General features: G+C 39.0%; 1 protein-coding gene across 8 annotated transcripts in view; it reads right to left on the bottom strand.

Moving 5' to 3' along the window:
• Positions 1 to 16,810, bottom strand: part of LOC126262725 (alpha-N-acetylglucosaminidase) — a 367,572-nt gene that overhangs the window by 335,395 nt on the left and 15,367 nt on the right. For 3 of the 8 annotated variants that reach the window (XM_049959520.1, XM_049959524.1, XM_049959523.1), the window contains exons 1-3: positions 15,047 to 15,298; positions 3,609 to 3,769; positions 14 to 195 (exon numbers count right to left, since the gene is read on the bottom strand). In XM_049959520.1, the coding sequence (XP_049815477.1) occupies positions 14 to 195; positions 3,609 to 3,769; positions 15,047 to 15,122 (419 nt within the window). In that variant the 5' untranslated portion in view covers positions 15,123 to 15,298. Of the gene's footprint in view, positions 1 to 13; positions 196 to 3,608; positions 3,770 to 15,046; positions 15,301 to 16,810 lie in introns of those variants that run through there. The other 5 variants (XM_049959517.1, XM_049959522.1, XM_049959519.1 and 2 more) reach the window with 3 other exon arrangements.

The following is a 16,810-nucleotide window of genomic DNA, read 5'->3' as shown; positions in this document are numbered from 1 at the left end:
AAAAATCACAAACCTATCACGGGATGTAATAGTTATGTTTACTTCTGGCAATGCTTGTGGCAGGTTCAGTTGTGTTGCTTCCCACGACACATGGCATCCACAGTAATATTTCAGATAATGATGAAAGCCCCATGCTGCAGCTACACCACTAGTTCCAATTATATGAACAATTTCACTGTCACTTTCTTTTATTACCTAAAAAGGCAATACAAATGTAGCTGATACATCTGAACTTAGACATTTATAAAAAGCTCCGTAAGTTTACATTTTTGGAAACTTTGACATTGTTGCAGTCTTACAAAGTTAGATTGTGTTTATTTTTAATGTCAGGACAACCAAACAAAATGGATGCAAACACCATGAAAGGATATGAATATGGCAGACTGTTAACAATAAACAGGTAACTTTTACATGCATTAAAAAAAGACAAGAGTATGTGATCAAACCAAATCATGTGCCACCCAAAATGTACCTCTCCCAAAAAAGTTGTCTTAATCGATTCTTCCACAGCAAGCACAAGTCAGTAGTAATATACAATGTTTGGTTTAAGCATCACAGTGCTCTACCAGTCATGGTCCTATATGGGGTCAACAGAAACGTCCGATCTTACTCGTCGGCTTTGACCCGTGACGTAAGCGTGTTGTGGTGTGTGACGTCATTACGGCGCGGAGTTTGGTTTGCGATTGTGGCGTGTTTGTAGATGTCTTGTTTTTATTTGTGGTGCTCTTTGGTGGTGTGTTCATGGTTGGGTTGACGTTTGGGTGGGTTGGGTTTTTATTTTAGTTCAGTATTTTTTTGTTGGTGTGTGTGTGTGTGTTTTTGTATGTGTGTGTGTGTGTGTGTGTGTGTGTGTGTGTGTGTGTGTGTGTGTGTGTGTGTGTGTGCGTGCGTGCGTGTGTGCATTTGTGTGTGATTGTGGTGGCCAATCTAGTTTGTGGAGCTGGAACTTTTTTGAGGTAAGTTCCGTTTTTTTTTTGGTTATTTATGTATGTTTTGTGTATTGGGTATAGGTTGGAAACATCCGATCTCACGCGTCGGCTTTGACCCGTGACGTAAGGGACCTACACATTGATCTGTAGCGTAGCCCTGAATACGAGGTTAGGTTGGGAGTTTTTTTTTGGAATGCGGCCGCGGCAGCGGCCGCCTATGATTCGAAAATATTGATTTGACACTAATGAACATGTATACGTAATATGAAGCAATTTGATGAACATATTGATCTGTAGCGTAGCCCACTTGAGGTTAGGTTGGGAGTTTTTTTTTTGGAATGCGGCCGCGGCAGCGGCCGCCTATGATTCGAAAATATTGATTTGACACTAATGAACATGTATACGTAATATGAAGCAATTTCATGAACATATTGATCTGTAGCGTAGCCCACTTGAGGTTAGGTTGGGAGTTTTTTTTTGGAATGCGGCCGCGGCAGCGGCCGCCTATGATTCGAAAATATTGATTTGACACTAATGAAGCCTGTGGGGGGATGGGGGGGCACTGCAGACTCCCCCCACCGCATAACGACACATGATGATCAAATTTTGAAAAAAAATGAAAAATTTTTTCCGTACCTGCTAAACTGCATAACTGCCGATGTATGTAGGTGTAAGGGAAGCTTTCGTTTCTTAGTTTTCTATTGGGGGATGTGATCGGTAGGTTCTGTTGAGCTATATAGGTTAAGGGAAGTGTCCGATTATGGATAGCAATGTGTTTTTTGGTATTTGGTCAGTTTTGTGATGTTGATTTATTTCGTTGTTTTGCGTGGTTTTGAATGGCGGTCGGTGGCTACATTTCTGTATATTTAGTTTCTCCCCACCCAAAAACCCCTAATTTCCCACGCTTGTCCCGTTACAGTCATTAGGCTTTTTGTGAAACTTGTGTATTTCAGTGTTTACAATACGTATGCGATGTTTTTATATCCGCCATATTGGAATTGTTTATAGTCGTTTCCGCGGTATTTGTGACGTCATGGGTCAAAGCCGACGGGTAAGATCGGACGCTTCTGTATTTCCCCCCACCGCATAACGACACATGATGATCAAATTTTGAAAAAAAATGAAAAATTTTTTCCGTACCTGCTAAACTGCATAACTGCCGATGTATGTAGGTGTAAGGGAAGCTTTCGTTTCTTAGTTTTCTATTGGGGGATGTGATCGGTAGGTTCTGTTGAGCTATATAGGTTAAGGGAAGTGTCCGATTATGGATAGCAATGTGTTTTTTGGTATTTGGTCAGTTTTGTGATGTTGATTTATTTCGTTGTTTTGCGTGGTTTTGAATGGCGGTCGGTGGCTACATTTCTGTATATTTAGTTTCTCCCCACCCAAAAACCCCTAATTTCCCACGCTTGTCCCGTTACAGTCATTAGGCTTTTTGTGAAACTTGTGTATTTCAGTGTTTACAATACGTATGCGATGTTTTTATATCCGCCATATTGGAATTGTTTATAGTCGTTTCCGCGGTATTTGTGACGTCATGGGTCAAAGCCGACGGGTAAGATCGGACGCTTCTGTATTTCCCCCCACCGCATAACGACACATGATGATCAAATTTTGAAAAAAAATGAAAAATTTTTTCCGTACCTGCTAAACTGCATAACTGCCGATGTATGTAGGTGTAAGGGAAGCTTTCGTTTCTTAGTTTTCTATTGGGGGATGTGATCGGTAGGTTCTGTTGAGCTATATAGGTTAAGGGAAGTGTCCGATTATGGATAGCAATGTGTTTTTTGGTATTTGGTCAGTTTTGTGATGTTGATTTATTTCGTTGTTTTGCGTGGTTTTGAATGGCGGTCGGTGGCTACATTTCTGTATATTTAGTTTCTCCCCACCCAAAAACCCCTAATTTCCCACGCTTGTCCCGTTACAGTCATTAGGCTTTTTGTGAAACTTGTGTATTTCAGTGTTTACAATACGTATGCGATGTTTTTATATCCGCCATATTGGAATTGTTTATAGTCGTTTCCGCGGTATTTGTGACGTCATGGGTCAAAGCCGACGGGTAAGATCGGACGCTTCTGTATTTCCCCTATATGAAGTTGTACGCCGTTGCCTTCCTGCAACCTTAGAACTGACTTACACACCCAGTTGTAGGAGGGCCTACAATTTAACATCATGGATTCTGTTACAGGTAAATGAAGTGACGAATGACAGAAAACATTGGAGTACTGACTGGATTTGAATCCTGGACCTTTAAATTTGTAGTCTGTTACTCAGTCACACATTATAAATAGCGCCTTAAATCAAAACTATTCCTTCAATATAAGAAAGCAACCTGAAAATTTATTTTTTCTAGAACTGTATTAACATACATATACAGGTTTTATTAATAGTTTCAATACATTTGCAACCAATTGCTTCCACTGTTTGGATCTCAGTCTGCCACACTTTTAATCTGTCAGCAAGTTTGCATTTATCTTCCCCTGTAGAGTGAAAAATTAATTACATTCCCCTGTAGAGTGAAAAATTAATTACACAAATAATGGAAAATCCGGGACGAGATAATGACCACAATTACACAGATTACACAAACAAATATTTAACAGAAAGATATATTTTACTTGCAAAGTGGTAGAGCATGTACCATTTTTGTTTTCCCTTAATAATTACTCAATCACCAACCTTAAATGTATCCCTTGCAACAGGGCCAATACTAGGATCCACAGTAACATTGAAAAGGTGTGCCTTCTCTGGAATGAGGCGCTGTATAACCCCAAATGCTCCATTTGATTGTATTTCTGCATTAGCTCGTGGAACAAGATGTCCTAAAGTAGCCTGAAAATCTGAAAATAAAATCCACATGCTAAAACACATAAATATGGCAAGTGGATAAAATGAGAATACACACAATTCACCAGCAGCAGCACCCCACACCATAAATGAAGACACTGACAGAGGTGGCACAGAGTGTAGTGCACTGGAAACACATTCAGGAGTAGGATTTCAAAGCACTTCTAGTCTAGATCTGCTATGGTTTCCCTGACTCAGTTAATCTGAATACTTGGATGGTTCAATTGAAAAGCAGATGGCTTACTTTCCTTCTCATCCCTGCCCTGCCCAAGCTTGTGTACCATTTCTAATAACCTTTCACCTCTTTATGAAGAGATTTCACAAACATGTAATTTGATCTGTCTCAGAATTGACCATACATGAAAAACACTTTGCAATAATAATCTATGGTGCACTGATCATCACAAGCCAAATTACACATTTCCTTACTTCAAATAATTTAAGAAGTAATAAAATGACAGTACTGACAAACGACAAACATACAAGCACATACACTACAATAGCTTTCGGAGCTAGTAGTTGGATCATTCCATGTTAATTGGTCTAGAGGTTCCCACTTACCATGGCAACAGATTTTGATGAAATTTTTTATGAACAATTGCACATGTTGCCAATGAGCATTGGTAAAGTTTCACGATAATTATTCCATGCTTCCAGAGATATAGTCATTTGTTTAACCCCATAACACAGATATCAACAGTGCACCCGTGAGTTTTCGGCAACTTTGAGAAATATCAGCTCCGGCAATATTTTCTTGAAATAAACAAAACTAGTTCATCTTGTACAGCTTTTTGCACTCTCTTAAGCGAAATAATGAAAAGTGAGTGAATTTCATGTGCATAATTTGAAGCAAGGTCAGCGAAAAAAATAGGTGCTCGAAAAAAATGTGAAGCTTAGCTTCTTATACCTCCGGAAGTAATTAGGGGATACACCCGAAATCGTGCACATAATAACTTACCAATACAAGGTCTTAAAATATAACATTTCATCCTCCTACTGTGTTTCAATAGCTTACAAATTGAGTAAAGTTGATGATTTTTCTAAAAATGCAAAAAGTGGTTAATTTTAACCCATTTTTAGAAAAAAAAAGTCTTCTTCAAACTCTTTTAAACCATTTTCATCAGAAAGACCATGTTCTAAACCACATAAAAACTACATTTGATTTGCAAAGTGAGCACTAAAAAACGTCAAGGTCAAGCAATGTTCACCGAAAAAATAAGACACTTGAAAAAATGTGAAGTTTAGCTTTTTATATCTCTGGACATAATTACAGGATACACCTGTAACTTTGCACATAATAACTTGTCAACATAAGATATCAGAATATAAAATTTCATTCTGCTACTGTTTTCCAGTAGTTTACAAACTTAGGGCCAAAATGACAATTTTTCCAAAAAAATGCCAAAAACTGCTACTTCTTGACCCACTTTTACAAAAAAGGGTCGTCTGCAGACACTCTAAATCATTTTCATTAAGAAGACTATGTTCTAAACCACCAAAAAAAATTATTTTGTTTTTCAAACCATGAACATAAGGCCCCAAAAATGTCAATATGGTGGAGGTGTATTGAAAATGGGCCCATATCCTGCTGGTATGCAAATTAAATCTGAAAGATTTTATTATGTTCTGCAGTTGTTTAGTACTCTCTGCGGAAGCAATATCACAAGTCTTCATGATTGGGAAGTGAGACAATGTGTGAATAATTCGAAAAACTTTAAAACAAGGTTTTTAGTTTTTTTTTTTTTTTTTTTTTTTTTTTTTTTTTTTTTTTTTTTTGCCCCCCCCCCCCCCACAACTCATCATGATATATTTTAGTCTGGTTTTCTGCTATAGCTACGAAATCAAACAGGCTATAAACTTCACCAGCTGCAGTACACTTCATGTAAATGTCCTTCAGGTCTTACACCACTGTTACATCATGTAAATTTTGGTGAAGCTCACAGTTGTGTTATGGAGATTAATTAGTGTGTCTTTTTAATGTGGAATGCTATTGACATCATACGTTCTGGTTTAAGTTAAAGTGTACAGTTTGTGAGATAGTTTGCAGTTAATCTGGAACACTAGTGTACACGTGAAAAATTGCATAATGTCTTGATGTGATCCAGGGAGCGTTTGCCACTTTTAGGTGAGAAAAAGAGCATCCCCATTGCCAAAAGGGCTACCCTAATAGCTGCGCAACAGATGTCACAGGTGAGTTTCTTTACCGCACGTTCCATAACCCAATAAGGGTTTCTTTACACAGGATCCCAAGCTGATGATACATTTCTATAAATGTCAGAGACCAAACCTAAAGGAGGTCTCTTTTAGGATCCTAAGCTTGTTTACTTCAAGCTACTTGAATTTTTTACTACCATACTTACTTTCAGTTTTTCTGACTCTAGCCTTTGATTATCTTTCACAGGGAGAACTAAACAATTGTAGAACATAACAAAAGATGTCAAATTTGAGTACCAGCAGAATATGGTCCCATCTACAATGCACCACCATCTTCTCATTATTTTTTGGGGCCTTATATGCTTACATTACTGAACCAAATACAGCTTTTAAGGTGGTTAAAAACATGGTCATTCAAATGGAAACTGTTTAAAACAGTTTGCAGAGGATTTTTTTGTAAAAGTAGACCAAAATTAGCCATTTTTGACATTTTTAGAAAAATCATCATTTTTGCCCTCAATTTGTAAACTATTGGAAAGCAGCAGGAGAATGAAATTTTAAATTCAATAACATGTATTGGTAAGTTATTATGGCAGAGTTTCAGGTATATCCCACAATTACTGGTGGATATAAAGCTAAATTTCACATTTTTTTTCGGGCATCTATTTCTTCGGCCGACTTTGCTTCAAATTATCTATATGCAAATCGCTTGTAAATCTTTTTTATTATTATTAATTTGCTTAAGAGAGGGCAGAGAGTTGTACAAGATGGTATTGTTTTAAAGTTGCCAAAAACTCATGGGTGCACTGTTGATAGCAGCACTATGAGATCAAAGAAATCGCTATATCTCCGCAAATTGGCGGCAGTAAAACTCTACCAGTGTTCACTGAGAACGTGTGCAAATGTTCACACAAAATTTCAGCAAAATTCATTATGGGAACTTTTTCCGAAATTAGACAACTTGGTACGAAATGGCCCAGTTCCTTCCCGAGGGAGGGGGGAGGGGGCAGGGTTAAGAAGTAAGGAGAAGAAAGGGTGTGTCTCTCAGACTGTAGAGGGGTCCACCTATCTATTGGCACTTTGACTTCCCTTAAGGTATGTACTGGACAGCAATTCTTATTCACAATTACACAGTTTTCTCCAGATAATTTCAAAAACTTATTAATTCTCATCCTTTCCCGTAACTACATGCACCATAGTTATCTTGGAACTTTTAACTTGCAAAAGCTGTGCATGCCTGCCTGTACCAATAAAATTCAGATTAGAAACTACTGACAGGACACATTAAAATTTTTGTATATCTTACATATCACAAATATAGGAAAAGATAGATTGCTACTCGCCATAAAGAACAAATGTAAGCTGCAGACAAGCACAATTAAAAGACAGTTACACAAAGCTTTCAGTCCATAGCCTTCATCAGCAAAAGAGAAACACACATATCCATACACACCATCAAGCGCACTTCATGTACACATGACCGCGGACTCCGGCAGCTCGTTAAGTAGCAATCTATCTTCCCCTACAATGTTGATATCCCTGCCTGGAGTTTCCATTGTTTCATGTATCACAAAATTATTTCTGCAGTGTTCCCCTCGGTGTGCTGATCTGTTGAACAACATGCCATACATATGTAATTTTACTCTGAGACCACATTCTTCTCTTGATGTAATGCCAAGGTTTAGTCTGACTGACAACATCCTTAGTATTCTGCAGCATTGCCTGCAGTAACATACTGAAACTCAGTTGTCACATTATTATGGTTCATAAGGCAATGCTCTGCCTGTCATAATCCAGTATTTTTATCAATAATGCTCAGACTTTGTGGAAGCCAACTGAATGCCATGGGCAGGGTGTGGGGGGACACTTGCGATGATGTGAAAATGAAGGATACAGATGTATCAATAATATCAATATGCATATCATCGCCCACACCAGTGAGGACAACTGCACCACGAATGTGGCCAATATCGCAGGGCGGCCAAGTAAATTTCCACAGCAGTCAAATATAAGGCTGCCAGGCAACGGTCTCTTCCACATTTGCAGTTATTCAACTCGCCTCTATTTGTGGACTCCGACCGCTGCAACTGCTTACTGTGTGCATAGTGCTATGAATTAGGAACTTGTGGTTTCCACCATCACTAGGAGTAATGGAACTTGGAAGAAAGCATGCTTACAGCTGAGCACTGCTTGGATTTAATCAACTAGTCTGAATCTACATCATATTAATTTTTATTTTGGCCAGATAAATCTTCCATCAGGTTAGCGAAATAATAGACAACTTAAATTTGTTGTTACAGAAGTTACTTGTGTTCAATAAATATTGTTTGTCCCAAGGGTTACAAAACTGTGTGCCTTAATGTTACAGACAGCATAGATGCAATTACATCAGAGGAGTATCTGTGGAGAGACCAGACTAACTGATAGTTCCTGAACGGGCAGCAGCCTTATCATTAATTGCAGGGCAAGAGTATGAATGAGTAACTGGTGTGGCTTTGTATCATTAGCCAGCATGGCCATGCTCTATTGGTACTGTGACTCTTGCAGACTTGCCACCCATGGGCACCTGCAATCGAAAGCAGGAGTTACCAAAGTCTTTACTGACAAGACAGTATCCTAGCCAGCTCATTCATAAACATATCTCCCGCGTCCTCTACACCTCTGACACCAGTAAATCTGTTAAAAGCCATAGACCAGCAATCCTCTGATCACCCAGAATCGCCCTGACCTCTAAAAGTTCAACCACATCCTTCACCAGGGCTTTGGCTACCTTTCAATGCGCCCTGAGATGAGGGATGTCCAACACAATATCCTACTCACCACCCAGAGTTGTGTTCTGCCACCCACACAACCAACAGAATATCCTTGTTCATCCCTATTCCAATTCTATTCCCAACCCTACACCCCACGTCATGCCCTTGTGGCTGACACATGTGCAAGACCTGTCCCATACACCCATCCAACACCTCCTACAGCAGTCCAATCACAGGCATTTCCTACCCTAAAAAGACAGGGCTATATGTGAAATCAGCCATGTTATATATCAACTCTGCTGCAACTATTGTACAGTGTTCTATGTGAGCATTACAATTAACTGATCGTCTACTTGCATGAATGGCCACTGCCAAACTGTGGCAAACTGCAAACTTGACCATCCAGTTGCTGTACATGCTGCACAACATAACACAATGCAAATGACTTCAACAGATGCTACACTATTTGGATACCCCCCTCCGGCACTAGTTTTTCTGAACTAAACAGGTGAGAATTGTGCCCCCAGCATATCCTGCACTATCACAACTACCCTGCCAAAACATCCAGTAATCTTATTTCCCAATGGCTCACATTACCTTTTCCTTCTCTGTCCACACTACTGTTTCATATCCAAATTGTGTATGTCCTCTCACCACTCTCTCCCCCCCCCCTCCCACCACATCTGGGCTCTCTCCCTCTCCCACTCTTTCCATCCCTCTTCTTGTCTCTCTTCCCTCCCTGTCTCCATCCACCTTCCTCTCTTTTCTTCCCTCCCTCCCCTCCTCCACTCCCTCTTCTATGCATTACCTTCTCAACTCATAGCTGTGCAGCCACTGAGTCATCTGTTGAAATACCTGCCATACACTATCACACTACCCACTTGACGCCTTGTGAATCCTTCCCTACCCCCTCCTCACTTCCATCTGCCTAGGCAATTGCTATAGATAAAACACATGCGTGTACAATTAGGTAGGTGTGTGTGTGTGTGTGTGTGTGTGTAAGACTACTCCAGAAAGAGAAAGGGCTTGAAAACTGACATAAATACTGTTTTCTGTTGTGTGCTTCTGTGCGTCACACGTCAGTCAACCGCTGGTGAGAGGCTGCCTTTCCTGTACTTCATTTATTATTCCATCCAGGAATTTCCACTGTTGTAATAAGAAGTAAATAAATTTTGTGTCCTATACATTACTAAGCTACTGCTAGTCATAATATACCAACTTACATTCTCTCCAACAACAGATAATTTACAGAAGACTGAAATATACAAACCTAGCTGCAACCATGAAAATTGGTTACTTTTTCCCCTTTCTCCGATATTTCACTTTTTACTTTGATGTGGTCTTTTCTACAAAAATTTCAAGTTTGTTCACTTTCCTCATCCCTTCAAGTTTCTTTATTTATAATGATAATTACCAGAGGTAATGTTTTGGCATAACTCATTAGGTAGAAATCTTTACTATCTCCCCCCCCCCCCCCAAAAAAAAAAAGGAAGGCCAATCAGACCTTACACCATTTTCATTCAGGAACCACACGTAACAGCTCTGATCAATAGGTGGGAGTTCTCACTGACATACCAGCAGATCATTCACTTTTGAGATTTGTGATTAATAATAAGAATGTGCTTACAACAAAAAGAAGCATCCATTCAGACAAGTCAACAGATAACACAGGAATGATCTCTAAGTCTTCAAAGAATAGCAAGTATGCTTAGGCATGAAACTCGAAATCTTCAGACTTTAAAAAAAAAATGGTATGCTAATAGCCACTCCATATATAATTTATATGAATATCTCGACTTCAGCATACATATTCTGTTTGACACTAAGATTAATATAGTCTATTTAACACTAAGATTAATATAGTCGCAGAAAAAGCTGAGTAGCACCGTGGTGTAATGGTTATGATACTAAATTGTTGCATGGAGGGTCGTGAGTTCCAAACTCAGCTGGGCTGTAAACTTTTAATTTCTATATTCAGTTCGAGTATATTCCACAAGTATCCACAAATGTCAAGAATCATTCTAGTGGAATGTTCTGTAGCTGTATATATATACAGTACGTGTTCCGACCGGAGGCAGTTCGCTCTGTGTTTTTGTATATAAGTGAAGTTAGTGTTTGTCATTCATCTAATTAGGACTACACCTTCTTCTACGTGACAATATGGTAATGGAAACTCTCTAGTGGAATATATTGGATTGGTGCATAAGCTCATGGTGTTTTTCCATAAGTTCAATAAAAACAACAGATACACACACAGAGACTTTAATTAGCAATAATATGTCCACCTTCACTATTAACAACAGCCTCCCATGGCTGGGGTAACTTTCCAATTCTGCGACTGTACAAATCATATGGGTTTGAGGCAAAGAACACATCGAATCATGTTTGAAGCACACTTCCATCTGGAAAAGAAGTTCCTTGGGTCACTCCCTTCCCAGGTTTCTGCTAGTGGAAAAGATGACACCTGCCAGTGGTTGAAGTGCCCAGAGGCAGCTGGTCGAAAGAAGACCCCCAAGACCAAGGCAATTGTGGTGGCACCCTCACCACCACTGCCTACAAGCTCTGCGTCTGAGGATGACAGAAAGCAGACGTGGGGAAAATCTGAGGGCGCAAGATCAGGTGAATAAGGCATGTGCGGAATGACTTCCCAACCCTTGTCAGTCTGGCAGAATGTGAGCGGACATTATCATCATGGGAGTAGCTACACTTCACGCAGTCCTCCTCATCGTTGTTTTTGGATTGCATCTGCAAGATGTCTCAATTGTTCAACATACATGTAATCAGTGATGGTTACACCCCAGGGAAGCAATTCATAGTACATCACACTGTCGCTATTCCACCAGACGCATAACAACATTACATTTTGTGGATGCAAACAAGTCTTCACGTAGGGAGTTGCTGCCCCTTTACTTTTTTTTTTGTGCTAAACCATTCCTTTCTTTTCCTTGTGATAGCATAAAGACACCATTTCTCGTCACCAGTAACGTACAGGATAGGAATTATCGGTGTTGTTCACGAGCCAACTGATGGCAAGCAAGCAGAGGTGCACATATGGTGACCCACTGATTTTTGTGATTTTGGTTTAGAGCATGTGGTACTCATACACCAGATTCTTGAATCTTTATCATTGCATGCAAATATCACACAATGGTGGAATGATCAAGTTCATTACATTTGTCAGTTATTGATTACACTGAGAAGGATCATTGTAAATCAATGCATCTTCATCAAACCTCGAATGTCTTCCTGACGTGGAGGATCACTACTGTCAAAATAATTATCTTTAAAACGAAAAAATCATTTTCTTGCCGTGCTCTGTCCAGTGATATCCCCATACATGGTGCAAATGTTTCTGGCTGCCTCCGTTGCTGTCGCCTCTCTATCACTAGCACTCAATATGGGAATGTGGCACCAGTGCTCTCACTCTGGTACAAGCACAGGGAGTTGCCTGTGATGCAGAATGATGTGGGATTGTAGATCGGGAGGGAGACACAAAACAGAGGAAGAGGGAGGTGCAGTGATGAGGTGATTGTAGAATGAATGAAGCAGGGATATGGGATGAGGGGTAGAGACTGATGTGGAATGCAGCCTAGGAGACACTGAGTTCTGGAGGATGTGTTGCAAGGGTAATTCTTCCCATCTATGCAGTCCAGAGAGGCTGGTATTCTGGAGTAATGACAAGGTTTGTGTGTAAATATAATATGGCGACAATGACGTCAAAACACACACACACACACACCAACAAATACAAGCAGAAATAAAAATGGTAATACCATCTCACTCCAAAAATAAAATGAAGCTAACAGAACAATCGTGCAAATTTGGGGGTTTAGGGCAGGGACATGCTAAATATACAAAAACAAAGAAACACCGAACCATCCTAAAACCAAAGAAATTAAATTACAACATTCTGCTAAACCAACAAAACGACAGGAATCTGACATTTCTTTTGACCTATATAGCTCAACTGCAACTATCGATATCAAAAAACCAACACCTACAAGCCTGAAAAGTGGAATCGGAGGTTTCTCTTGACCTATGTAGCTCAACCGCAGCAATCAACACCAAATAACCAAGACCTACAACTCCGAAAGGTGGAGCCAAAACCCCAACAAACAAAAACCCAAACACCCCATATTGACTACATGAATTAAAACACAACTGTCCTACCATGCATATACAACAGACAAAACATTACAATTATCGTAGAATAAAACCAAAACAAAAATTGCTTACCAACAAAAGCCTCCGGCAATATTACCTGGGTTGGCCCAAAAAAAACACACACACACACATACAGAAATCTGCTAAAACACCCACTCATGAACTTCACTGTTATCTGCACCTCACTAAAAATCAACAAAAAAATCAGACTTCTATCTGCACAACAAACACTGAACTAATCAGACCTAACAAAAAAGCCAAACACATAAACAAAAAAAGCCTTGTTAACTCACTGAAAACACTTCCACAACCCCCATTACCGCACTAACTACCTAAACACAAAAACACATTACCACGATGACAACCAAAACGCCAATAAACACAATACCACATGTTAAATTCAACACGCCCGCATCCAGCACCAAGAAGGCACCATCAAATACAACAATACAACATCTATAAACACAACCAACTATAAACACCATGCCATAGTGACTATGTGCACCACAACACCACTACGTCATGGGCAAAAGAAGAGAGGTGAAAACGAATGCCAATGACCCAAAGAGGAGCAGGGTTTAGATGGCACAGGTTGTGAAGCACAGATATCTAGCTCTGTGTGTGTGTGTGTGTGTGTGTGTGTGTGTGTGTGTGTGTGTGTGTGTGTGTACGGTGAATTGTTACCTTTACTCCTTCAATTATTTAACACTAATATTCATATTAAACAGGTTTTGGCTTTTCCAGTAGACAGACAACTAAGAGTATTCTCTTAAATCAATTTTGTTACTTATATATAGATGAGTGGAGTAAGAGAGAAAGCAGTGGCTATTCTCACTGATAGATACGAAGGAAGTTAATGAAACAATCTTAGGATCAACTGAGGATTGAAACCCACACTTTTGGGCCTCTGGTCAGACATTTACCAACGTGTCACAAATTACAGATATGAATGCAGAAGCGATGATCATTAACATCAACATGAGTAGCTGAGTATTAATTATATTTGGCTGGTTGATAACTTCACTGGCTGCTTGAGTCTGTTAATGTATAACTTTCTTAGTTCCACACCTCTGAATGAGTCTTTCATGATATGGAACATAATGGGCACGGTTGAGAGTATGCTGCTAGCACATCATTCAGCATTATTCAAACTGTAAACTTGATTGTGTTATTAATGAGAGACTTTTGATTAGTAATTGCAAAATGTTGAAAGGAATTCAAAGGCTGTAAAAAATTACCATGTGACAAAAATTAAAATTTCTGTACCCGAGTTCTCAAATATTCCTGATGAATAATGGACTGGTTCCTCAGGGTATGGTGTACACCTTCTCCAACAATGCAATTTTTTCTGTAATGATCTATGATCTGGACAGATTTTTGGATGAATAAAGAATGGCATATTCTTTTCTTACAATAATTGATGTACTGAATTTCACACAGCCAGCATAGTGCAACATGGCCCAAAAACAAATAAGAAAAATATGTATGCAATCATAAAATATTTCGTTACGACTGTTTATTAACTACTTCCATTAGAGCTGTCTGACAAATGGTGTACGCCAGTTACATCATGTCCAAATTTTGTATTATCTGCCTCATTATGACTCAAAATAGATATTTCTTGGATGAGTATAAAGTCAGCCCGATTCTGTTACCGTAATTAATGTACAGTATATATTTGTTTCAACTCCAAATTTACTAAGTTTTTCTTGTTAACCAAGCCATTAACATTCAAGGGCCACTGGACTCCCGACAGTTTACTTTTAAATGGAACATGTATGACGTTGTAATAGGGACTTGTGCAATAAGGCCACAACATTTATATGGTCAGTAACATAAAAATTGGATTAGAAAGTGACTCTCGCACAATGCCATTTAATCGGCTCAAGACAACAAATTTAATTCGCTTAAGTATTTGCACTGCGCTTACAATACATAAATGACACTCATATTTTGTAGAATGCATTAGTTTCGTTTAATTCCTAAATCCACAATTAAACGAACACTTGATAAGTTCTAGCGTTTTCCCTAGCTTTTAGGACTGTTTATAAACGCAAAAATTTAAATGTTTCTATATTAATACTATTTTAAGATTCCCAAAACGCGCAGAACTATATGAATTCTACCAATTTGCTACGTTACCCCACGTCAGTTGACGTTACATTCTACAAAATTAAATCCTACAGGTCAGTTACTTACTATCAGCTCTACAAGGTAGAATCAGGTACAAAATTAGGCAATAAATCAACATCATGACGAAGTTCGAAAAGTTCATCTTCTTAGCGTTGTGCAATAAGTATATACTGCTCCATCACTGCTGGTCAAGGACAAAGATAATATGTGTTACTGATAACAATAGGGGCCAATTGTTTACGCTAAAAGGTTTATGAATTGACCGCAACGTAATTAAGGCAACAATCTTGATTGCCAGCCGCAGATCCTCATAGGTCCAATCGAATTTTGCCGCCAAATTGCAAGCACGCCGAAGAAATGCTTCCGTCAAAGACATTTAATTATAATTGGTGACGTGTATTTACTTCATACCTGGAGCTTCACCATGCAGCTTTCGCCAACCGATTTTCAAACTACATGCTCAGAAATATAGTTATTATAAATAAAATTTTAGATCTTTTCAAAACTACAGTATCTTCTATAGACTGGCACCAAATATTTAAAGAATTGGCACCAAATATTTAAAGAATTGGCACCAAATGAGACATTCACTTGCTGGTTCTGAATTGATTGAATTTTCCACTAAAAGCCATGAGACAACCAATCGCTAAATCAACACGCATACAGTAAACTGTCAAAGTAAAGAGGTGGTATACCACTGGACTAGTATGATAAAATGCGTTGTCCAAAAATTAAATGATAAGATCAAAGCAGCTAAAGACATTAGCATGAGTTCGTCCAGACGATGCCTCTCTGCTCGTCGCAGACGCACGGGAATGAATAGAATAGACTATTTATTTAGCTTTTAACATGTTAATATGCAATCGGTGCCATCATATAAAAGTTATATATACCTTCAGTTGCAACGTTACTGTGATTACATGGATCTGTGGCAGAAGGTTGCTCTTCCATATAGTGTTTTGGTGTGTTAATTGTTCTGACATCGATAAGGTTGGCTTCAGAACTATATGTTCTGTGATATCACAAGAGACAAAAGAAGATTGTATTGTTTTTGAGAATTGTAAAATGTATCGTTGCCTAAACAACAAGCGGATTCATGTCTTATAAAATGTTATAATAAAGAAGTTTTAAGTTCTTATTTGTGTGTGTGTTTACCTGTGTTAGGCACCGCCGATAAATAGGTGACCCCGACATGATCGGTGAGACAAAAAAGAAACCCTGCAACGTAATTATCGGCGAACTGACCAACGCGGAATTTGTTGGAATTCGGCGCAGACGGTGTTCAATAAAATACTCAAAATACAATCAGGAAGATTTTGACGCGGACAATTCTGTGAGTACTCCGGAAATCAATAAGGTAAGCGTAAAGCTTCTCCCTTTTGGGTAGAAATGCCCGATATTTGGTTTTGCCAAAACCGAGGCTCACTTTACAATCGCTGCCATAGCAACGGAAGCAACTAAGTTCAATTATCTGCAGGCCCATCTTGAACCGAAACATTCGCTGGTGAAAGGACGACTCTTCACAATTTTTAAGGAAAGTGAAGACCGTAAACTAAAAATCTGTTGATTGGGTTAGAACATGGCGATATGAAACCTAGCCAGTTATTACGAAAAATGTGAAACTATGCTGGTACCAACGCGTCGGAGAACGCTTTAAAAACATTGTGTCTCGATAAACTTCCTAGTAACAGTCAAAGTATATTACTGATATCGGAAGAAACAACGGACAAAGTCGCGCAAATGGCCGATCGTATAGTGGAGATGCAATATCCTGAAGAGCTTCAAATTACCTCACCCCATTCAGTTCCTTACACGTCCTTATCCATCCAA

This window comes from Schistocerca nitens, chromosome 6 (genome assembly GCF_023898315.1).
Source record: "Schistocerca nitens isolate TAMUIC-IGC-003100 chromosome 6, iqSchNite1.1, whole genome shotgun sequence".
Lineage (NCBI taxonomy): Eukaryota > Metazoa > Arthropoda > Insecta > Orthoptera > Acrididae > Schistocerca > Schistocerca nitens.
The sequence above is the reverse complement of the archived record's forward strand: the minus strand, read 5'-3'. Positions and strand labels throughout refer to the sequence as shown.